The sequence below is a fragment of the Marmota monax genome, unplaced genomic scaffold, assembly GCF_021218885.2.
Source record: "Marmota monax isolate L192 unplaced genomic scaffold, Marmota_monax_Labrador192_F-V1.1 WCK01_AAM20220418_F8-fsc01106, whole genome shotgun sequence".
NCBI lineage: Eukaryota > Metazoa > Chordata > Mammalia > Rodentia > Sciuridae > Marmota > Marmota monax.
The window spans coordinates 1-25,732 of NW_026694885.1; the positions used below are offsets into that span (position 1 = coordinate 1).

General features: G+C 37.1%; 1 protein-coding gene and 1 long non-coding RNA gene across 6 annotated transcripts in view; one reads left to right on the top strand and one right to left on the bottom strand.

The window, feature by feature from the left end:
• Window positions 1–1,991: 1,991 nt before the first annotated feature.
• Window positions 1,992–25,732, bottom strand: part of LOC124080737 (uncharacterized) — a 95,945-nt gene continuing 72,204 nt past the window's right edge. For 4 of the 5 annotated variants that reach the window (XR_009225149.1, XR_009225148.1, XR_009225150.1 and 1 more), the window contains 2 exons: window positions 11,725–11,861; window positions 1,992–2,097 (listed from right to left, as the gene is read on the bottom strand). This is a non-coding gene — a long non-coding RNA (uncharacterized LOC124080737). The remainder of the gene's footprint in view (window positions 2,098–11,724; window positions 11,862–25,732) is intronic. The other variant, XR_009225147.1, reaches the window with a different exon arrangement.
• LOC124080736 (spindle and centriole-associated protein 1-like) lies at window positions 11,808–16,643 on the top strand. The gene is made up of 2 exons (XM_046426735.2): window positions 11,808–12,098; window positions 16,521–16,643. Exons 1-2 carry the CDS (start codon window positions 11,808–11,810, stop codon window positions 16,626–16,628), a joined length of 399 nt encoding a protein of 132 aa, XP_046282691.2. The 3' UTR covers window positions 16,629–16,643.

Sequence of the window (25,732 nt, forward strand, 5' to 3'; positions counted from 1 at the left end):
GGAATGGAGCCACCATTTGACCCAGCTATTCCCCTTCTTGGTCTATTCCCTAAAGACCTAAAAAGAGCATGCTACAGGGACACTGCTACATCGATGTTCATAGCAGCACAGTTCACAATAGCAAGACTGTGGAACCAACCTAGATGCCCTTCAATAGACGAATGGATAAAAAAAATGTGGCATTTATACACAATGGAGTATTACTCTGCATTAAAAAATGACAAAATCATAGAATTTACAGGGAAATGGATGGCATTAGAGCAGATTATGCTAAGTGAAGCTAGCCAATCCCTAAAAAACAAATGCCAAATGTCTTCTTTGATATAAGGAAAGTAACTAAGAACAGAGTAGGGACGAAGAACAGGAGAAGAAGATTAACATTTAACAGGGATGAGAGGTGGGAGGGAAAGGGAGAGAGAAGGTAAATTGCACGGTAATGGAAGGAGACCCTCAGGGTTATACAGTGGAGGGGGTAGAGAGAGAGGAGGGGAGGGGAGGGGAGAGGTGGGGAGGGGGGAGGGTGGATGATGGGAAAGGCAGCGGAGCACAACAGACACTAGTATGGCAATTTGTAAATCAATGGATGTGTAACTGATGTGAATCTGCAATCTGTGTATGGGGTGAAGGTGGGAGTTCATAACCCACTAGAATCAAAGTGTGGAATATGATATGTCAAGAAATTTGTAATGTTTTGAACAACCCACAATAAAAAATTAAAAAAAAAAAAAAAAAAAAAAAAAAAGAAAAAGAAAGAAATAGAGACTCTGAAAAAAATCCAGTCAGATATCCTTGAAATGAAGGAAATGATAAACCAAATAAAAAACTCAATAGAAAACATCACCAATGGACTAAATCACTTGGAAGATAGAATGTCAGATAATGAAGACAAAGTGTAGAATCTGGCAAGTAAAATTGAAAACATGGTGAACATGGTAAGAAACGATGAACAGAAAATCCAAAAATTATGGGATAGCCTCAAAAGAACAAATCTAAATTTTGGGGGGATAGAGGAAGGCACAGAGATTCAAATCAAAGGAATACATAATCTCTTTAATGAGATAATATCAGAAAAATAATAATATAATAATATCTGAAAATGTGGTTCTTATACACAAGGCATAACTAGTAACCTATTAAAAAGACAAAGTTATTTTATTTATAGAAACATGGATGAAACTAAGAGCAAGGCACAGGAATAGATTGATATCATAAATATGTAGATTAGAAAAATGTTTATCTCATATAAATTGAGAATAGAAGAGTGTTTACCAAAGGCTGGGGAGAATAGGGAGGAGAGTAGTATAAGAAAAGGTAATCAATGGTTATTAATATGCAGTTAGTTAGAAACAAGAAGTGCTGGTTGCTATTCTCTACCAGGGGATTATAGATTGTAATAATGTATTACAGATTTCAAAAAGATAGAAAAATATTTTTGAATGTCTTTACCATTAATAAAATAATAGATGTTTGAGGGGAAAATCTGTTTTACATGATGTAAACATGGTAAAAAAAAAAAAAATAAATAAATAAATAAATAAATAAATAAATAAATAAATAAAATGAAAAAGGACAGGAGATGTGGCTCAAGTTGTACAACACTCACCTAGCATGCTGAGGCCCTGGCTTCAATCCCCAGTACCAAAAGCAAAGAAAAAAGTTGAACATGTATCTACCCATATGACCAGGCATTAAATGAAGGGAAATAAAAGTGTAAGTGCTTAAACAATGTCTTTTTCATAATATCCATAGCAATTTCTTTCAAATATGCACACAAACACAGGAAACATGCAGACATCCATTAGGAGAGGAATGTATGAACAAACTGTAAACTACTATGCACTGCCATGAGAGGCTGAAGTGCAGATGTAGGAAAAGCATCGAAAAACCTGAAAATAGTTACTAGAGGTGACACAAAAGGAATGCATAGTCTATGGTTATATAAAAATGCAAATTAATCAAAAATGACAGAAAGAAGCAGCATACAGGCTTACCTCGCTCCTTGACATTATTCAGGGGAACTCTGTCCTCCTCTCCTCAGGATGCTGAATTTAGCCATGGACGCACCTGGGCCTGAGTGGACAACAATACTGTTAACTCCTGGAACAGAGAGGAAGCCCAGGTCACCATGCTGCAGGTATAAGAATGTGTGTGCAACTTACAGTGACAGAGAGCATCCAAAATAATAATGCATTTCTACTCAGGAATATAGACACCACCCTAAAAATCCTTTTATGAAAAGGAAAATGAAAGACAGCACAAAGGGGCAATGTGACTTACCCGGCACCCAGAGTCAGAACAGTTATGTTTCCCTGGGACCTTTCCACAGAAGCCTAATTTTACAAATCTGTTCATCCCACCGAAGCCCTCACCAAATTCTGTTGCCCTTTTCTCTAAGCTCCTAACAGAATGAATCCTCTTTGCTCTGGGTGAGGTCACAAGGTGCCTGCACAGGCTCTGGGATTTCCTCAAAGGGCAGTAAAGGGCCAACCATCTGAGTGAATGTCAGACACCTGTGTGGAGGTCCAGGCAGGTAGTAAACACAGGTTGCTGGAGGGAGGGACACACACAAATTCCATGAGTTTTGGGGGGTCCAGCAGCAGCAATGCACATGGCACCCAGAAGAGAAGCTCCCAAATGGGCATGTGAACAGACAACCCCAGCCAGAGCAAAAAGGAGACTGCGCCAGGACAGGAACAGCATCCCCAGCAGAAGCAATGGTCACAAACTGTTGTTTTGGACTCCCTTTTAATACTTGTTCCAATTTCTTCTGTCTTGATAATTTTCTGGTGCCATAAATGCTTTAATATTTTTCTCAATCTATTTGAAACCCTCTCCTAGGAGGCATCTTTTAGTACCTGGCTCTGAGATGGTATGAAAAAGAAGAAAGCAGCCTCGACCTCCAGCAGTTGGCCTGTCTATCAGCGGGGCCTGCTGTTGCCAGGACCAAGTTTGACACATGCAGCATGGCCCTAAATTCCTAGTGCAGCACAAGCAATTTCATAGAGCATCAACATGCACCTAATTCAATGTGAAATGAGTAATCAGGACCAAAAATGAAGTCTGATCTCTAACCATGTCTGAACACAGATGAAAGGTGAACATAGATTAATTCATAGAAGTGACCAATCATCCCTATCTCGTGAACTTAAATGACTGCTGCTTTGCCCCCAATTAATATTCACCTCCCTCTAGGCTTCCCTTTTCTGCATAAGATGTAAGAAGACCACCACCAATTGAATTTCCTGCTTCCTGACAGTGTCCACTCTAGAAAAGAGCCCCTCTTGTCCTTAAAATGTCCCTGAAGTTCCAAATCATGGTAACGCTCCTTCTTAAAATGTCCCTTAAGTTCCAAATCTTTGTAATGTTCCTTATCAAAAGTGATCCCAGTGTTCCCCTCCTGTTTTCCCTGACTGCTATAGGGACTGCACCCAAGTGGTGTTAAATAGTCATATTCTTCGGTTTGGTTTTGGTTTTATCTGCAGGGCCTGCACAGAATGTATGAAATCAGACTGAGATCTCATTGTAGGATGATGAATTTTACCAGGGAAATTGAGGAATGCAGTTATTCAATGTAGTAAGATCTGAGCTAGACTTAACAAGTGAGAAGAAGCCTTGGCCACAAAAAAATAGGTTTATTTCATAGATAAAGTTCTTGTCAGTGCCAGAGCCAGGGCCAGGAATCAAGGGCTAGAGCCAAGTCCACAGAGGCAGATGAGAATAGCCCCTGCCTGGTGCACCAGGCTGACAAGAGAGAGTAGCCAGAGCCAGGAAAAGCCCCCAGAGAAGCTCTCCTCTGCAGGCCAGCAACTCCCCTCAAGGGTGCAGTGGCTATTCCCACTGCAAAGATTGCTCTTTGTATGGACTGACCCCTGTGCTACCTGGCACACATCCAGTGGGGTCCAGCCACTGTGATCATGAGAACCAAGCTTGATATTTGTAACATGCCACAAGGTGTGGGGAGAATGTTCTCACAGAGATGACATGTTCAGATCTGCAAGATCACAAAGCTAGGTGGGACACCTCAGGGCCATGCTACACTTTGCCCCTTCTCTTTCTAAGGGTCTCTGGAAAGGCTTTTTGGGATATGGGGGAAAAGAAGGATGTCACAGACGGTGCTGAGGACCCCAGATCCCCAATTCTGCCATCAACGAAGTACATCCATTTGTGAATGATTTCTTTGGAAATGCTCAGGGGCTGGGGGTGGGGGTGAGGGTACAAAATACAAAAGGATCGATTCAAAACAGAACCCAGAGGCCTGCAATCAGAGTGCAACGGATCAATGAGGGTGTTTCAGGAGAATTCAGGAAACCCTGGACTGAGGAACCTGACCCTGAGGACAGAGGAGGAGCCAGACCCGACGGGGACAACAGGTGAATTTGGCAAGCCTGAGTGACCAGGCCCTAAGAGGGAGGGTCCCCTCCGGAGGGTCCCCTCCCCAGCCTCCTGCAAGACCTCCGGCACTCACTGGGGCTGGACAGGAGCACCTGGCTCCAGGGCGCTCCTGCGGTGCTCACCAGGCGGCTGACAAGGCGCTGACTGACCCCAGGGCTGGGGAACTGCCACACAGCGAGTCCTCAACGGCTCTCTGCGCACGGGCAGGTCCGTTGCCAGCCTCAGCCAATCAGCGCTCAGCCCCACCGGCTGGACCAATAGCAGTTCCATTTGCTCCCCATTCAAAATAGTGGGCGTGGAGCGCGGATGCGCGCGACTTCTCAGGCCCGAGCAGAGCCAGGGAGGAAGGGGAGAGTTCAGGGAAGGTCCCATGATCAGGGCTTTCCTCAGCTCTTCTACTCTTTGGGACTGAGGTGGGATCTTCAGAGACCCCCTCATGGCTGAGGATGGCTCACCTTCAACTCTCTCCCTGAGTTACTAAAGTAAAATTCATGTTTAATAGTCACCCTCTGTCCGTTTTGAAGGGTACAACCCAGTGTGAGTTAGTAAACTTGTAACTTTGGAAAACCTTCACCGCCATCTAGTCAAGAATATCCTCACCATCCCAAATGGAAACCTCGTTACCATCCAGCTGTCATCCCCACTCCCCACACCAAGTCACTGCTAATCACTAATCTGCTTGCTGTCTCTACAGGTTGGCCTATTCTGGAGATTTCATATCAATGAACTCATGCAATAAATGGCCCCTGTGCCTCTCTTTGCATAATGGTTCCAAGGTTCATCCATGTTGTAGCCAATCTGTCAGGTCCTCTTCCTTTTAGGGCTGGATAATATTCCATTATATGAATAAACTATATGAATTCTACGATCCATCAGCTCGTGGTTATCTGCCATGTCTATGTGAAGTGTGTTGCCATGAAAATTCTTGGACAAGTTTGTATAAATAGCCATTTAAATACTTTTTTAAATTAATTTATTTTAAGTTGTAGTTGGACACAATATCTTTATTTTACTTACTTATTTTTATGTGGTGCTGAGGACCAAACTCAGGATCTCACATGTGCTAGGTGAGCCCTTTACCACTGAGCCACAAACCCAACCACATTTTAAAAACATATCTTTATTTTGTTTATTTATTTATTTTTTACGTGGTGCTTAGGATCAAACCCAGTGCCTCACATGTGCGAGGCAAGTGCTCTGCCACTAAGCCACAATCCCAACCCCACATTTTAATGCTCTTTTATATATGCACATAGAAGTTGAGTTGCCAGGTCTAAGGTAATTATAGATTTGACTTGTTGAGGATCACATAGTTGAAGCATTTTACAATTCTCCAGGCATGTATGCCAACACTAGTTGATTTATGGGTTTCTTTTTTTTTTTTTTTATTCCAGCCATCTTAGTGGTGGGAGGTGGTATTCCATTGTGGTTGTCATCTGCATTTCCCTAGAGACAGGAACATCTTTTCACATTTTGTTGGCCATTTTATATCTTCTTTGGAGAAATGTCTAGTTCAGTCATTTGTCCATTTTTAGTTACGTTGTCTATTCTTTGTTAAGAGTCCAACCCTCCCCTCTCTCTGTGAATATAAACTCAATATTTTATTGTCTTCATAATAAAACACAAGGTCAAACTAAGAACTGTATCATTTGATGTTAGGATGGCCTTAGGCCTGAGCCTAAGCAACTCCATTTTAAAAACTCCAGTTTTTAAAATAGAGTTTTAAACTGCAGTCTCACCAGGCACACCCACAGAGCCCTCCAGTATGGCCACAAACAAGTTACTTCCCCTCACCCTAATAAGCAGAGGGAAGACCCTGGCAGGCTGTCCTCCCCTGATAAGAGGAAAAGGAGAGAAGATCAGGGTGGAGACCACCAGACCAGATGTTTCTGACCCTAGGGTAAATGATGTCGCTAAGAAATCTAGTGGTAGCTGATAAGGATTGAAAGGAGGGGTCAAAAAATCTCCCAAATTTAGTATAAATAATGGAGCAAATGAACAGGGATTCAGCCAGCCAAAACAAGGATGCACTCCAGCTGGAGAGCCTGATGAGGACCTGACATCCCATCACTTGTCATCATTTCCTGAGCCTCTGCGTGATCCTCACCACTCTCAAACTCTACCACATTGTCTGGACCTGGGTGAGAGCCGCAACTTCTTCATATGACCCTCTTCTCAACTGGTCATCCACTCCATGCCAGGAAAAGCCTGCCTTGGTTCTGGACCTGAGTGAGGTCTACGGTCTGAGTGAGTGTGCATCTGCTGGACATAAGGCCTAAAGCTTAAGACTTTTGAACTTAGCATGAAGAGGAAATGTCTGTCATTAGCCGGTCATGATTAAGTGTGCTTTGCAGTCCCTAGAATTAATCTAGAATTGTTTGCTGTGAAGTGATTTTGTCTATTGCAGTACCTATCATTAAGGATTGTCATTTTCTTGATTAAAAACTTATAGAGTGAAACCTTATTGAGTAATTTGAGTGAATAAAGCATTAAAAGGCAGAAGCATGTAGACATTCTTTATTTCTCCCCTCGACTGCATATGTCACAATTTTGCCCCCTCGAGACAGTTGGTGTAGTCGGCAGTCAAGGAAAGAGACAAATAATGTCTGTGAGAATTATCTTGTCCTGCCTGTGTGACAACCACATATAGAATTCAGAAACTTTTTCTAAACACAGTGAAACTTATAATATTTACATTGACAATTATAGCAATAAACCTAATAGGACATTACACCTTCTGCAAAGACATATACCAAATTGGTAATAACACCACACAGACACACCATCATATAGCAAACTACACAATCTGCCTCCTAGACAGATACATACAATAACACGTGAACTGCATGAAAAAGTGCATCCACAGACATCTAGAAAATCAAATTGCATAAGCACTAAAGCAGATAGACACAAACACATCTTTTATGTGGTATTGTAGGAAAAAGTATATTAAATTGATCTATAGCATATTGACAAAATAAAGAAATTACAGAACATCTTTAAAAAGAAAGTAAGTAACCAGGAAGTTAGCTCTGCTAGTCCCTGGAGAGAATTAGAGAACAGTGCAAGGGAAACTGCCAGGATTTAACAAGGGAACTAAAGGAATTGATATCCCCCTATCCCACCCAGAGGTAGTTCAGCCAATCATTGCTAGAGCCACTCCAAAAGAAATCCCAGGATTGCTAGTTAAAACTATTAATGACATAGATGAAGATAGAACCAAAGGTTAAAACTTTAGTAAGAAAGGCCCTAGAAAGGCAAAAAAGTCACCCAGATAATCGTGAAGTTTTATAGGTAACTACACAAAAGGTGACCAAAATGCCAAGGAAAAAGGGGTCAGAAGATAGTGATAATGAAGAGGAAGTGGAAACGAGACCTTTTAGTAGAATAGAGCTGCAGCAGTTAAGGAATGAATTTGCCCAGAAAGTGGAGCAAGATGTAGAATTTTTATTAAGACTGTGGGAACATGGAGCCCATGCCATCAGAGTTCATGGAGATGAAATGCATACAATAAGATCTATACTAGAAAATGAATCTATATATGAGGCTTTAGTGGCTGAAACTAGTGAGAAAAGACTGCAGAAACACACTGTTCTGTAATGGGTAGCATTAGCTTAGGAGAGGGCATTTCCTGTGATATATATAAGCAGTTTTAAATCACAGGTACAATGGACTACATATCAACAGGCTATTAAATTAACTAGAAAATTACAATATACAATATACACACATGTAACACGCCATTACAGGCAGAGCTGTTACCTCGGATGAAAAGACTAATGATTAGTCAGATTAACTGTAACATTAGCATTACAAGGTATGCATACACTACAAGATGTGGTTACTTATTGTAAAGAAGACAAAGAGCTGGATGATGCTAGATCTTTTTCTTTCCCAATTCAACCCTCACCACACCAGTTTAGGTTTCCTCCTCAGTTCTCACAAAACCACATCAGATTCCCTAATTATAACAACAGACAGCAAAGGCAGCCTTGGGTAAACATGGAGCCTCCCAGATGAAGGGCCCCATCAGGATGGAATTCCACACCCAGGAGGCCCAGGAGCAGTACACCATTCAGAGGACAAGGACAGATATGCCAATCAGGAGGCAGATTTCATTCAAACAGAGGACCCACAGCAAACAACAAAAAAAAAGAACACAAAACAACAACTTCCCCAAACACAACAGCAACTTCAGGCACACAAACAACTTACAACAAGAACATGACATTCAACAGACAAGGAAACTCAGAAGTCAGACAGCATTTTCAATATTAGGGATAATAGAATATATATAGATTAACCTTTAATACTCTCAGAAAAAAAGCAGGAAAAATAGAAATACATAAATTCCTAATAGATACAGGAAACCAAGTAATTATTTTGGGAATAACATATAATACTATGCAAAGTGATCATAAGATCATAGGAATAGGGAACATAGAAACTAATGCAAAATGGAAAAATGTAACTATCCATTTATGGGACAGAGAAATCACTAAAACCAAGATACTTTTAGCTGAAACTCCTTTTAAGGTCCTAGAAATGGAGCTGATACCTGAAATTTTTCATCATAGATAACTTATAAAAAGTTTAAAAATAATATGACCAAGTCTCAGACACACTTAGTTTCTTTACTAATGGACCCCATAGTCCTACCTAAAATTAAATATAACTTCACAAAGCAATACCCAATAACAGGAGGGCACACTGAAATAACTAATAAAATTGAAGAATTATTGAGGGAAGACATCATAGAAAGAACTATCTCATTTGTCTATAATAGCCCAGTTTGGCCTATCTTAAAACCTAATGGTAAATGGAGATTTAAAGTAGACTACAGAGCAGTCAATGCACTGACACCATAGATGCCAGGAGACTTGCCAGATATTACCACAATCTTACAACAAATACCCTCCACCAATTTTAAATTTTTTGTAACTATAGATTTGTCAGATATGTTCTTTGCTATCCCCATAGCAGAAGAATCCAGAGAGGTTACCACAATTATGTGGAATTCCATGCAGTATCGCTTCAAAAGAAGCCACTAATAGCACATATTGCACTATCAGAATCCCTTAAGATCTTAAAATTAAAGATGTCTCAATATATACATATGTAGATGATATACTAATAGCTGGATATGATAAACAACATCTGCACGAAATGGCAAAGAAAGTAATTAAACATCTGACAGCAAAACGATGGACAATCAAAAGAGAGAAAGTATAGGGACCAGATCAAACAGTAAAATTTTTAGGAGTTATGATCACAGTAGAAGGAAGGCAAGTCCCAGATTGAATTATGGATAGAATATTGGGACTACAACTTCCTACCAATAAGAAAGAAGCACAACAATTGATAGGAATATTAGCATATTGGTGCAACCATATACCATATTTAAATCTTATTTTACAACCAATACATGCAATAACAAGGAGATCACAGGATTTTTCTAGTAATCACATCATCAAAAAGCTTTATTTATATTAAAACAATATATAACAGAATTTAGAAAATTGCATAACCTCCAAGGAACTATGATTGTGGACATCATTTTCACACAGGACTATTGTATATGGGGACTTTATAATAACAAAACTAAGTCCCAACCAATAGTATTCTTTTGTAAAAGATTTCCATATGCATCCAATTGATATTCATCATTTGAAAAATTGGCATGGGTTGCCTTTGAGGCACTAAAACAAGCTAAAACTATGGCCAATGATCACATTATATTAAGAACTCCAATTTCACTTAAAGACTGGTGTAAACTCACCCCCAAAGAGACACAAAATATTGGATGGGAAAAGAAAGTTCTGATGTGGCAATGATACTACAACAATTTCTACAAGAGGAGGATTAAAAAGTAGGCACATATAAAATCACAGAAGAAGTAGCAAAGCTACCATTTTTACCAGTGCCTGATATCCCAACACAACCCACACTGAAAAATATAGGCACATGGGGACCTGCATACAATGAAAATATACAAAATGCATGGCTTACAGGTGGATCAAGTACAGTAGTGAAAGGAGTTGCTAAGAGGAAACCAGCAGCATAGAACCCTAAGACAGGGAAGATCTTGACAGAGCAAGAAGAACACAAATCAGTACAACATGCAGAACTAATAGCAGTTGTATTAGTCTTTAGAGAGGACTTGTTAACAAAATGCAAAGATATATATATTTATACAGATTCATGGTGTGTTGCAAATGGCATAGCACCATGGTCGGGGAAATGGGCTTCTTCAGACTTCCATATCAATGGAAAACCTTTATGGTCAAGAGATATATGGAAAGAACTATATGAACCCAGTACAAAAATTAACATAAAACTTACACATGTAGATGCACATATAAACAGGGACACAGACACCAGTACACTTAACAACACAGTAGACAAATTATCAAAAATAGCCACTATCAAGCTACAAAGGAATTGGGAACTAAAACCCACCAAAGATCCTTTTAAATTTAAATTTAAAGGAACATGGAAAAACATCTAACCTGATAATACAATAGTAAACATTATTGAACATGACATTATAAAGTTACATGAGCAATTATGTCATATAGGAGTACATGCATTATATGACTAGTTCCAAAGGCAGAACTTAGATGTAACATGGAATGCCATCAAAACTGTTTTACGCAGGTGCACCACATGCCCAAAAATGAAACTGAGATTTAATCTACATAAAATTCCCCAACCAGATTTAGAATATAAAATCTTTAATTATAGAATACAAATTTACTTCATAGGACCTCTTAAGGATTTTCAGAAAAATTATGTTGCCACATGTATAGGTATTGGGATGACACTTTCAGCTGACAAACCAACACAACACATCAGTATAGAACTTATCCTACGTTGGATAGCAGCTTATGGCATACCCACTATCACAGAATCTGATCAGGGAACCCATTTCACAGGAAAACTAGTCAAACACCTAATAACAACTCTTGATATACAATGGAATTATCATCTGGCATACAATACAACAGCAGCAGGGAATATAGAAAGATGAAATGGATTACTTAAAAATGAACTGCTTTCCCACAAAGGGGAACCCTTACAGAAAGCCCTACAAGAAGCTACAATGAATTTAAACAGTAAACCTAGGAGAAACAGACTTTCCCCAGTTGAGGAAGTTATAGCTAGACAAGATATTCCCCTCACTTTCAATACACAGGATAACCCCATATTATTACCATACAAAATAAACAGGAGAGATAGGAAAAGTTTTAGCACTGCACCAGGAGAAATCATAGCACAAGGCACAGAAAATACTGTGTGGACAACATCAGGAAAAGGAGAGTTAAAACTCACCAAATAGCATTGACCTGTGGCGCGCTCCGTGGTTCCTAAGCCTGAAGTTTTAGTCGCGGTGGAGGCAGTTGGAAAACAGTAAGATGTCATTGGTCAGAGTGAACCGTTACCGTCCCCGGGGAAGTGGAAGAAAAACACTGAAAGTGAAGAAGAAGAAAACTTCAGTGAAGCAAGAATGGGATAATACTGTGAATGATCTAACAGTTCATCGGGCAACTCCTGAAGATCTGGTACGTCGTCATGAAATACATAAATCGAAGAATAGAGCTTTAGTGCACTGGGAACTCCAAGAAAAAGCTTTGAAGAGAAAACGGAGGAAGCAGAAACTAGAATCTTCAAGTCTTGAGAAAAGAAGATTGTCTATCATGAGAGAGGTAATGCTAAAATGCATTACCTTTAGAATTAGAGGAAAGAGATAAATAGGTTTCTTTTTCCCTCAACTTGATTGATATTATAGAGACTAGTTATTACTATATCTATAGATCTACATGTAGATTTTTAAGGTAGCAGCAAATGATGATTTGGCAGTTTGAATTCTTGGTCCACAACTTACTAGCTGTGTAACTTTAAGCAATTTATTTACTTTCTTAGCCTGAATTTTCTCATCTATAAAATGCCTTCTTTTGAGATTTTAATGATATAATACTTATATAGTGATCAGCACAGTCCTTGGTAAATAATCAGTTCCTTTTATATGTAAACTGGTATAGTTATTTTTCTCAGTTCAACAGCAGTGCTGTTAAGTTACTTAGCAAAACAACAAAAAATGAATGCTGTGTCCTTTATGGTTAGTAAACTACAAACCTGTGTGATTCCACACAGGTATTTGGCTTAACCTTTTGCCCAATATAGGGTTTTTGGACAAGTAATCAGATAATATATGGATAAACAATGTGGGAAATAAGAGGAGACTATAACCATAATTTTTTTTCTTTTAAATTTGAGCTGAAATCATTGTAAAGAAATGTATATTGTGCTTCTTGTTCAGATTAGAGTCTCTGACACTTAGCTGTCTGGGTGATCTTTCATTGCAGGTGTAAATCACACTGTTTTTTTTTTCAGAAATTTATTAGGGTTTTTAATGAAAAAAGGAAGTCTTCATTTTAAACATCATCAGGAAAAACTATACCTACCAAATGAATGTTTCTTGTCCTTGAGAAAAGAACAGTGAATTGAAAAGAGAATGCTCCTTTCCAGATAAATATATTTTGGTGATTTTGGACAAGTTCACACACATTTAAATGTTATATGCTAATTCTCTTCAAAAGTCCTAAAAATACACATCTGACCAGGAAAGAAACCCAGTCCCCCTGAAATGCATCAGACTCTGAGCTTTTGTTTTCCTTCTCCAGTGGCTCCTGCTCATGTCCTGAATTTCTCATATAAGTAATAGATGTGGTAGAAGTAAGGTATTGGAAGTTGAGTGGTGAGAGGATGAATAAGGTTGCTCTGCCTTCTTTTGGTAGTGCAGCTTCCTTCAGTTCTAGTGTAGTGGTTCTGCACATTAGAATTACCGCGGTTGAGAAGCTCCATTAAAAAATTATTGCTGTACCTAGAGGCTGAAGTTGTAGTTTAGTGGAAGAGTGCTTGCTTAGAATGTGTGAGGCAGTGGGTTCGATTCTTAGCATTATATATAAATAAATTAAATAAAGATCCATCAACAACTAAAAAATGTTTTAAAAAAATTATTACTGTATCTGGACCTTTTACCCAGAGTGTCTGATTTAGTTGACTTGGAGTGTGATTCCACACAGGTATTTTCTAGACAGTTTCCTGTGTGATTTTAATGCGCTGGAGGGGTTGAAAACCTTTGCTCTTAATGGGATTCACTTGTTTCTCTTCTCTTTAACAATGTATTTTGGAATTTATTTCATGTTAATACTTAGAAATCAACCTTTTCTGTGTGTGTGTGTGTGTGTGTGTGTGTGTTGCTGAGGATTAAATCTAGGGCCTTGTGCATGCTAGGTAAGCACTCTTCCATGGAGCTACAAAGAGAGCCCTCTAATTTTTCTTTTTAACTCCCAGTAGTGTATAAATATACTAAAGCTTATTTATCATGCTTTTTTGGTGGACACTTAGGTTTTATATTATAATGCAGTGTAAATGTCTGGAACAAAAATCCTCAAAACATAGTCATTTAAACCAAATAAAGATTTATTTCTCTTTTATAAAATAGTTCATTTGTAAATGGTATTTGGTGGGAGACCTGTAGTCCTTCATTACATGACTTCTGTCTTGAGTATAGAATGACTGTTGCAGCTTTCTTCAGTTGTATGCAAGCCAGCAAAGAGAGGAAAAGACAATGTACTCCTTTTACATACCATCCAGAAATGTTAGTATCTGTCCTGGTGGCCAGAAAGTCATTGCATGACCATTCTCACTTGCAAAGATGGTTGGAAATCTACCTATATACTTGCTAAAACTTGGGAGTCCTGCTGTTAAAGCACAAAGCAGAAGAAAGGGTATTAGTGGATAAGTAGCAATGTATGCCACCCACAGATTGCTTCCTACCTTGCTACTATAAATAATGTAATGAATATTCTTAAGTATGTTTTTGGATATATATATATATATATTTGTAAGATAAATTATTAAGAATTGCTGAGTCAAAGGATAAGTGTATCTTTTATTTCAGTGTTACTAAATTTGGAATGTCTATGTTTAAGGGATGTCATAATATTAAAAAAATTCTCAATAAGAATATTCATGTAGGCTTAATCATTATACACTGAAGCTCTCAGGACTCATCCCCCTGAAACTGGACTCCTAGATTAATATAAATCAAGAGGAAAGCTCTTTGGCCAGTATAATCTTAGATTTCATTTACTGTATGATATAATAGGCCATAGGAATCAAGCACAATTAAGGTTCAAATTTAAGAGGAAGGGAGCCTTTCATAAAGCCTTTTACAAATTCCAAAAGTGTAATAAGTTCCTAAGTATCTTTGTAATTTCTCAATTTCATCTGGTTTCTGTTACCTTGCAATAAAAGGGCTATGATGAGGAGTTTCCGATAATGTTTTTTCTGGCCTCCTGACTGATCCTTTGAAAATCTAAGATGTACACCACTACTTATAACTTTAATTTTTTGCTCTGCAAATCCATCTGGAGTATAAATATATACAGATGGGTTTACAGAGATCAGTTTACCTATCAAGAGAATTGTTTTGTGAGAGGAGTGATAAATCTCCAAAGAGCAAAGAAAATCGAGCACAGATCTTTGGTCACTCAAACCATGTACCCAAGGAGCCTGGTCAGAGGCTAGAAGAAGGGGGTAGAGCAGTAGCTTTACTTGAGACCTCAATTATAACTAGTATCAGTTACATCTCTGTAATTTCCTTCTGTTTCTTGGTTTTGTTAGATCAGTACTCTCTTTTAAAAAAAATGTAGTGAACTCTTAAAAACTTCCATTAGGATTTGATTCCTATCACCACAAAAATAAATAAACAACAACAATAACAAAAAATCTCTTGTCATTAAGAGATAAATTTTTATAATTTTTTCTAGTGTAGTGATAGATTAATAGATCACATTCTTTCCTAAGCTTTTAATTGCATGCACTTGTAAGAGGACTCATCAGTGATAGAAATTTGGTTTATAGGATAATATAATTTACATCATAACAGTAGCTAAAGCTTCTCTAGAGTGCTGCATAAGTTTCCAGTGTGTCTACATCCTTGTAGCATCTCTGTAGGATTGAGGAGGTGTTTGCAACTTGGGAAATTAAGTTTAAAGAGGTTGGATTTTGCTTAGCATTTTTTTGTCTGGGCCTAGAACTCCAGTCTCCCAGCTCCAAATGTGCTCTTGATCTTACCCTTCCGAAGCTTACTCTTTGTGGAAGGAATAAATTCAGGACTTCATTCTTATCAACTGAGCTAGCTGACCTGCTTGGCCACAGAAAGTGAAGAAGGGGAAAAGTAACTTATTTTTCTTTCTGTATCCTAAAACTACAACTGAGGTTATATTGTGTAATTATTTCCATGATACAGAAAAATTCTGGTAGGAATATTTGTTACCAGATGTTTTGACTTGAGTCAGTGTTGGAAACTAGGTAGCTTCTTAATTTTGAGACGCCTTTCAATTTAAGAATGCCATCTGGTGGTGGTAGATGGGAGCTGACTCATTTTTGGCCTGTGGCTTTGCTTGTAATTATGAAAGTTCTGTCCTGGAAAAGCGTGTAATCAGAAGCAGGAATGTAATGTGATTTTTTTTTTAGTTTCCAAATCTTTGGGATTAAAAAAACAACTTTTTTAAAACACAGAGACATCACCTTTTTGTTTAATTCTAACACTCATTTTTTTTTTTTTTATGTAACTCATGACCCAGTGTAGATTATGAAATCATTTTGAAACACCTCTGAGTTTATGGCTCAAAGATTTTTATATTTGATTTTTTTTTTCAAATTGTGGATGATAATTTGTTAATGGATTATGAAGTTGAGTTAGTATCTTGTTACCATCATTAAAAAATAGAAGTGAAAAAGAAAATATAATAGTACTTTTTAATGCAGAAAGTTTGTTAAATAAACTTTTGTTTCATATACATTTACATGTATGTGAGTGTTCTGGGTTACAATTTTAATATGTATTACTTTGGATTGCAGCCAACCATTTGCAAACTACTAATTATTGTGATAGCCCCATCTACTGGTACTAAAGGATATTGTAACTGAAGGATTTTAGGTGGTGGTTTATGGTTTATGCTCTGTGCCTTTGTATAGTCTTTTCCTTTGTGATTTGAAGAGTATATATATATATTTTTTTTTCTGAGTAATATTTGTTATTGACACATGTCTAGATTCTTTCTGATCAATACCAGATGCAGGATGTTTTGGAGAAATCTGATCATTTGTTGGCTGCAGCAAAAAATCTGTTTGATGTTCCTCGTAAACGCACAGGTAAATAGTTAATTAAAATAAAGCTTTTTTTTCTTATTAAAAAAAAAAACTCACCAAATAAAAGACATATACCAATAAGCACGCATACTATGGTAAATTTGACTTGCTACGAGGACATCAGTTTTTAAGATAGATAATGACTCATTTCCAACAGCTGAGACATGGCATTAGGTACACAAACACATAAATATCCTATTGCAGATCCCATACCTCAGCCTTAAAAAATGGTGAAACAAATTTGGCCATCTCCAAAACAGGGATACCTATATTGGGATTATCTTTACTTCAAAACAATGTTCATTGACAGGTACACTGCACAGTTTCTACCCTCACACACCCCTGATGTACAGCCTTACACAAGAGAAACCTCACAAGCATTCTTAGAGTACTCTTACTTTAACTACAATCATAAGAATTTAACTATGTACAGAACATAAAAACAAACAATGTTGGAGGTATACTTCAATCTATAGACACCAAATATAATTTCTTAAGAAAAATAGCACAAGATACCACCTTCACACATTTCCATAATTTCACACATTATGCTAATAAATCATATCTTTGCAAGGATAAGAAGGAAAACTATACATTAGAATCAGCATGTATAGGGTGGGTCCAAGATGGAGGAGTAGAGGAGATACCAGTTATGGCTGTTCTGTGCATAAATCCAAGAAAGCTATTCTAACCACAGCATGAGGACATCCCAGCTCCCCCTGCCCAGTTCACCAGAGACCCCGTTGTGGAAAACAGACCAACTCCATCTTGGAAATCCTTTCTTGCCATCTTTTGGTGAGCATGGCTACCAGCGAGGATCTGCGACTGAACAAGTGATGTATTATTGATATTGGGAACTGTCAACATTGTCCTTCCCCGCAAAGGAGGTATCTTGGAACTATACAAGAGCACTACAAATCTGTAGGATAAAAACAAAAATACACCATTCCCACAGAGCAGGAAAGAAATGCAAGCAACATGAAAAGACAAAGGAAGAAAGTACCACAAACAATTCAAGACAACACATCATTAGAAGAATTAGCAGAAAAAGTGACAGAGAAAGATTTCAGGATTTACATGATTCAGACATTTTGGAATCTCAAAAACATTAGACAATAAATACAGACAGTGAATGATCACTTTGACAATGAGCTACATAAACAAATCCAAGAAGCAAAAGATCAGCTCTACAGGGAGATAGAGGTTTAAAAAAATAAACAGAAATACTTGAAATGAAAAAAATAATAAACCTAATTAAAACCACAAATGAGAGTATCACCAGCAGAGTAGATAGCTTAGAAGATAGGACATCAGACAATGAAGACAAAGTATATCATCTTGAAGAGAACATATACAGCACAAAAAAAATGATTAAAAAACTAGAGCAGAACATCCAAAAAATTTGGGATAGCATAGAAAGACCAAATTTAAGAGTTATTTGGATAGAGGAAGGCATAGAGGTCCAAACCAAAGAAATGAGCAAACTGTTCAATGAAATAATATCAGAAAACTTTCTAGACATGAAGAATGAAATGGAAATCAAATCCAAGAAGCCTACAGGATGCCAAATGTGGAAAATCACAACAGATCCACCCACACACAGAATAAGGAGAGAATTTTAAAAGCCACAAGAGAAACTAATCAGATTACATAGAGGGGTAAACCAGTTAGGATAATGGTGGATTTTTCAACACAGACTCTGAAAGCTAGAAGATCCTAGAACAACATATTTCAACCTCTGAAAGATAATGGGTTCCGACCAAGAATCTTGTATCCAGCAAAACTATGCTTCAGATTAGAAGATGAAATAAAAACCTTCCATGATAAACAAAAGCTAAAAGAATTTACAGCTAGAAAACTGGCACTACAAAACATCCTTGGCAAAATATTCATGAAGAGGAAAGGAAAATCAACAATGAAAACCAGCAGAGGGAGGTAGCAGACTAAAGGAAAAACTAATCAAAGAGGAATACCAAGTCAAGTTAAAAAAAAAAAATTTGGCTGCAAATATAAATCATGTATCAATAGTAACCCTAAATGTTAATGGATTGAGCTCAACAATGAAAAAACATAGGCTAGCAGATTGGATTTTTAAAAAAAAGAGCCAGCAATATGCTGCCTACAGGAGACTCATCTGATAGGAAAAGACACACAGACTGAAGGTGAAAGGTTGGGAAAAATCATACCACTTGGACTGCTGAAGCAAACAGGGGATTCCATACTCATATCAAATAAAGTAGACTTTAAGCCAAAGTTAATCAAAAAGAATAAAGATGGACATTACATACTGCTCAAGGGAACCATACACCAACAAGACATAACAATCATAAATATATATACCTCAAACAATGGTGCAGATATGTTCATCAAACAAACTCTTCTCAAGTTCAAGAGTCAAATTGACCACAACACAATAAACTTGTGTAACTTTAACACATCTCTCTCACCACTGGACGGGTCTTCCAAACAAAAGTTGAATAAAGAAACTATAGAGCTCAATAACACAAATAATAACTTAGACTTAACTGACATATATAGGATATATCAATCAGCATCAAGCAGATACACTTTCTTCTCAGCAGCACATAGATGCATCTCAAAAATAGATCATATACTATGCCAAAAAGCAACTCTCAGCAAATACAAAGGAGTAGAGATACTACCATGCATTTTATCTGATCATAATGGAATGAAATTGGAAATCAATGACAAAATAAAAAATAAAAAATTCTGCATCATTTTAAGACTGAACAATATGCTACTAAATGAACAATGGTTTACAGAAGACATCAAAGAGGAGATTAAAAAATTCTTAGTGGTAAATGAAAACACAGACACAACACATTGAAATCTCTGGGACAGTATGAAAGCAGTACTAAGAGCAAAATTCATTGCATGGAGTTCATTCCTAAAAAGAAGAAAAAGCCAACAAATAAATGACCTCACCCTACATCTCAATGCCCTAGGAAAATAAAGAACAAATCAGCAGCAAAAGCAGTAGAAGGGAAGGAATAATTAAAATCAGAGCTGAAATCAATGAAATCAAAACAAAAGAAACATTGAAAAAATAGACAAAAGTAAAAGTTGTTTTTTTGAAAAAATAAATAAAATTGACAGATCCTTAGCCAGGCTAATGAAGAGGAGAGAGAGAACTCAAATTACCAGCATATGCGATGAAAAAGGGAATATCACAACAGACACTACAGAAATACAAAAGATAATTAGAAATTATTTTGAAACCATATACTCTAATAAAATAGAAGATAGTGAAGGCATCGATAAACTTCTTAAGTCATATGATCTGCCCAGATTGAGTCAGGAACAAATACACAACTTAAACAGACCAATATCAAGTGAGAAAATAGAAGAAGCCATCAAAAGACTACCAACCAAGAAAAGCCCAGGACTGGATGGATACGCAGCCAAGTTTTGCAAGACCTTTAAAGAAGAACTAATACCAATACTCTTCAATTTATTTCAGGAAATAGAAAAAGAGAGAGTACTTCCAAACTCACTCTATGAGGCCAATATCACCCTGATTTCAAAACCACACAAAGACACTTCAAAGAAAGAAAACTTCAGACCAATAACTCTAATGCACATAGATGCAAAAATCCACAAAAAAATTCTGGCAGATCAAATACAAAAGCATATCAAAAAGATTTTGTACCATGATTAAGTAGAATTCATCCCAGGGATGCAAGGTTGCTTCAAAATACAGAAATCAATAAATGTAATTCATCATATCAATAGACTTAAAGATATGAATCATATGATCATCACAATAGACACAGAAAAAGCATTTGACAAAATACAGCACCCCTTTATGTTCAAAACACTAGAAAAACTAGGGATAACAGGAACATATCTTAACATTGTAAAGGCTATCTACAATAAGCCTCAGGTCAATATCATTCTAAATGGAGAAAAATTGAAGACATTCCCTCTAAAAACTGGAACAAGACAGGGATGTGCTCTCTCACCACTTCTATTCAACATAGCTCTTGAAACACTGGCCAGAGCAATTAGACAGATGAAAGAAATTAAAGGAATAAGTGTAAGAAAAGAAGAACTAAACTAGCACTATTTGCTGATGATATGATTCTGTACCTAAAAGACCCACAAAACTCCACCAGAAAACTTCTAGAACTACTAAATCAATTCAGCAAAGTAGCAGGATATAAAATCAACACCCATAAATCAAAGGCATTTCTGTATATCAGTGTGTAATCCTCTGAGAAGAAAATGAGGAAAACTACCCCATTCACAATATCCTCAAAAAAAAGATACTTGGGAATCAACTTAACAAAAGTGGTAAAAGATTTATATAATGAAAGCTACAGAACCCTAAAGAGAGAAATCAAAAAAGGGCTTAGAAGATGGAAAGATCTACCTTGCTCATGGATAGGCAGAATTAATATTATCAAAATGACCATACTACCAAAAGCACTATACAGGTTTAATGCAATACTGATCAAAGTCCCAATGGCATTTCTCATAGAAATAGAAAAAGCTGTCATGAAATTCATCTGAAAAAATAAGAGACCCAGAATAGCTAAAGCAATTCTAAGCATGAAGAGCTAAGCAGGAGGTGTCTCTATACTAGACCTTAAACTATCCTACAGAGCAATATTAACAAAATCAGCATGGTATTGGCATCAAAACAGGCACCAAAACCATACCAGAATAGAGGACACAGAGACTAACCCACAAACTTACAATTATCTTATATTAGACAAAGGTGCCAAAAACATGCACTAGAGAAAAGATAGCATTTTCAACAAATGGTGCTGGGAAAACTGGAAACCCATATGCAACAAAATGAAATTAAACCCCTATCTCTCCATGCACAAAACTTAACTTAAAATGGATCAAGGACCTAGGAATTAAATCAGAGACTCTGAGTCTAATAGAAGAAAAAGTAGGCCCTAATCTTCTTCATGTGGGATTAGGCCCCAACTTCCTTAATAAGACTCCTATAGCACAAGAATTAAAACCAAGAATCAAAAAATGGGATGGATTCAAACTAAAAAGTTTTTTCTCAGCAAAAGAAACAATCTCTGAGGTTATCAGAGAGCCTACATTCTGGGAGTAAAGTTTTACTCCTCACACATCAGATAGAGCACTAATCTCCAGGGTAAATAAACAACTCAAGAAGCTAAGCACCGAAAAAATAAATACCCAATCAACAAATGGCCCAAGAACCTGAACAGACATTTCTCAGAAGAGGATATACAATCAATCAACAAATATATGAAAAAATGTTCATCATCTCTAGCAATCAGAGAAATGCAAATCAAAACTATTCTAAGATATCATCTCACTCCAGTCAGAATAGCAGCTATTATAAAGACAAACAACAAGTGTTGCCGAGGATGTGGGGGAAGAGGTAGACTCATACATTTCTGGTGGGACTGCAAATTGGTGCAGCCAATTTGGAAAGCAGTATGGAGATTCTTTGGAAATCTGGGAATGGAACTCCATTTTACCCAGCTATCCCTTTCCATGGACGATACCCAAAGGACATTAAAACAGCATACTACAGGGACCACAGCCACATAAATGTTTATAGAATCTCAATTCACAATAGCTAAACTGTGGAACCAAATTAGATGTCCTTCAATAGATGAATGGATAGATAAGTGTGGCAGTTATAAACAATGGAATAGAACTCAGCATTATAAAAGAACAAAGTCATGGCATTTGAAGGTAAATGGATGGCATTGGAGAAAATAATGCTAAGTGAAGACAGCCAATCTCAAAAAACAAATGTGGAATGTTTTCTCTGATATAAGGGGGATGACTCATAGTGGGGTAGGGAGGGATAGCATGGGAGATTTATATTAATTCTAGACAGGGAAGAGGGGTGGGAGGTAAAGGGAGGGGGAAGGGGATTAGTGAATATGGTGGAATATGATGATAAACATTATACAAAGTACATGTATGAAGACTTGAATTGGGTATCAACATATCTTATATACAAACAGAGATATGAAAAATTGTGGTATATATGTGTATTAAGAATTGTAATGCAAAAAAGAGTACACATATAATGGCATAAATAGATGTGAACATACTTTATATACAGAGATACAAAAAATTGTGCTCTATATGTGTAATGTGTAATAAGGATTGTAATGCATTCCACTGTTGTCATGTATTTTAAAAAATAATAAAATCAATAAAAAACAGGAAAAAATAAAACCACACACATAAAAAATCAGCATGTATAAATTAAATTTAATAAACTATACAACAGGAGAACACTTAAATCACAATGTTTCAGGGAATTGGACACACACATGGACACACAATGATACACACTGGGACTCACCTAAGCCAAATTCCATGCTTCTACAAAAGAGTCTCGTAGCATTCTTTGACTATACAGTACGTTCTAATGCATCACTCATAACACCATATAGCCCACAATATGACCCCCAAACAGAAACCCAGACACATAACAAAATGGTAGTCATGTCTCTACAAGAACTAATAAAAGTAAAAAGACTTATGAATACATCCCATAGTATAGATGACAATAAATGCATATCCAGATTATCTGTATTCTTCATGTGTGACCAAATGGCTGCAATACATATGGACAACACATTAGATTTTGAAATTCCATTAGACATAAAAACAGACAACCAACGACGCATAATACCATACCCCAACAAAGGATCAGACCATAAACTTAACATAAGTGGAGCTGTATGGAGAGAAGATTATGTATCACCAGACACACTGATGGAATCTCTACAATGGGGTGAATGTAAAAATGAATATACCTACTTCTACCCCAGGTATGAGATAAAAGCAGCAGATAAAATGCCTTTATCATGGTGGAAAACAGCAGGCATGAATTTTGATACGGTAGTACAATATAGAGTAGATCATACTAATATTCCATACTATTTCTATGTGCTACTACCACAATGGAACAAGCCATGGGAATTAATTCAATATTATTTTGTGGCTCACGGACCTCTATTTAACAGATCTGTAATTACAAAAAGATCATAGCAGGGACAGGAACATGTATTTGTATTACCTATGTCCTTTGAAAGATGTTCCATTAAGGAATACCTCCAACCATGTATTATTGATAGAGGAGGTATTAATGCCACACATAAACTATTTATAGCACATTACTCATCAGGAGTGAAATTATATGGAGAAAGTCCAAGATTAACCACAATCACCAGAGCACCTTATGTAATACCAAGTATACAAATTCCTCTACAAATAATTGTAAACCCCATAATTCAGAGGATCACATTAACTATTGACACAGCAATATGTGCTAAGGAGCTATATAGGAGATGCCCTCAGAAACCAATATGGCACACTCCAACAATACAGAGACAACACATTAGGAGAACAAGGGAGATTTTAGAATGGATACTTATTGCTGGACTAGCATTAGGAGAAATTGTTAATGCAAAACATATAGAGGACTTGGATGTTAGAATTACAGCCCTGGAACACATTAGAGACAAAGAAATTCATGGACTAAAATGATTTCTAAATCTGTATATACAATCACAGAAATCATACATGAAGCTGAACTATAGAGGCAAACTATAGTTCAGACACTAATAGCCCAAAAGGAATATTATGATGCTTTTATACAGAAAATGGATAAAAATGAACATAATAGCATCCAAATATGAATGTACACAATTGGAACTGTGAGGATTATTATTATTATTAATCTGAATATCCTGACACAAATACGTGTTTTGGTGAATGTAAAACAACCCATGAAGCAGGATGCCATTTGAGATTGGCTATCTTCACTTAGCATTATCTTCTCCAATGCCATTCATTTACCTTCAAATGCCATGATTTTGTTCTTTTATAATGCTAAGTAATATTCCATTGTTTATAACAGGATGCCACGGTATCCAACACATGGAAGTTGACATCACACACTAAATCAGGTAAAAATATAACAGCATTCTCAAACCAATGGATACAGATGAAACACACATTACAAACTAATATGGTATTGGTTGAAGATGAGGATAAACCAGACATACAATTGAAATATATGAAGCAACTTCAAAACCAGATTAAACATAATATCGAACAACTACAAAGACAGGATGCCCAAATAACACTGGATATAAGAACACCTTAACAACACAAATCACATTGTCTCACAGATAGTACATGTAATGGAAACAGATTCTTTAGCATACAAACATAATGTAGTCAACAGACAATGCTCTTGGGCAGATTCATTCTATAGGCTCCTCAAGTTTGACACCATATGCTTGCACATCCCAAATTGGTTCCAGACATAGGATAAATTATCCATTACGCACTGCTAATACTCATATTCATGAGAGCCTTAAAAATTTCAGGATGCATTGTTGGGGACCGCAAATCATGTCAAGATGGTTCCTGGCAGTTTGCCAGGAGGAGTGGTTTGTGAGGCAACACCACCGAGCCATTTAGATGATGGGGATTCCTTATTGGCTGACTGCTGTATCTAGATGATGCTAATTGAGTCAAGCTGTGCGTAATCAGTTAGGTATATATACCTCTGCTGTTCCGCAATAAGGCGGCTCCCGCTAGCTTGGGTGCCCGCTACTTTGAGTTCCTGCTCAGTTCCCGCTGAGTTTCCTTGCAATAAAACAGTTCCTGCTTCAACCTTCAAGTTGCTTGTCACCTCCCGGTTATGTTGCCCAGCCGGACTGCGGCAATGCATGCTAAATGGAATAAAGAAATTAAAACCAGACAGGAAGAACTTAAAACACATGTAGGTAATATTAGATGGCTGTGTGACCACTCTACAATCACCACTGATTATGGAGAAGTGGACATAACATATATGAATATTGCCTGCACTTTACAGCTCACTTGGATACCATTGGACTCACTTATCTGTGTTAACACTACCTGGACTTCCTGAGAAACAGACTGTGGAACTCAGAATATCATTTTATAACATTGATTGAAAATTGCTTCCACCTTCCACCTCATGCAAACATTTTGACTTATATTGATTGTAACAAATCTTTTGATTCTTGCAAAATTGTTGTAAGTAATCTTAAATTTAGGTTTAAGATTTTGCTGTGTTGTATCAGATTTGAAGTACTATATA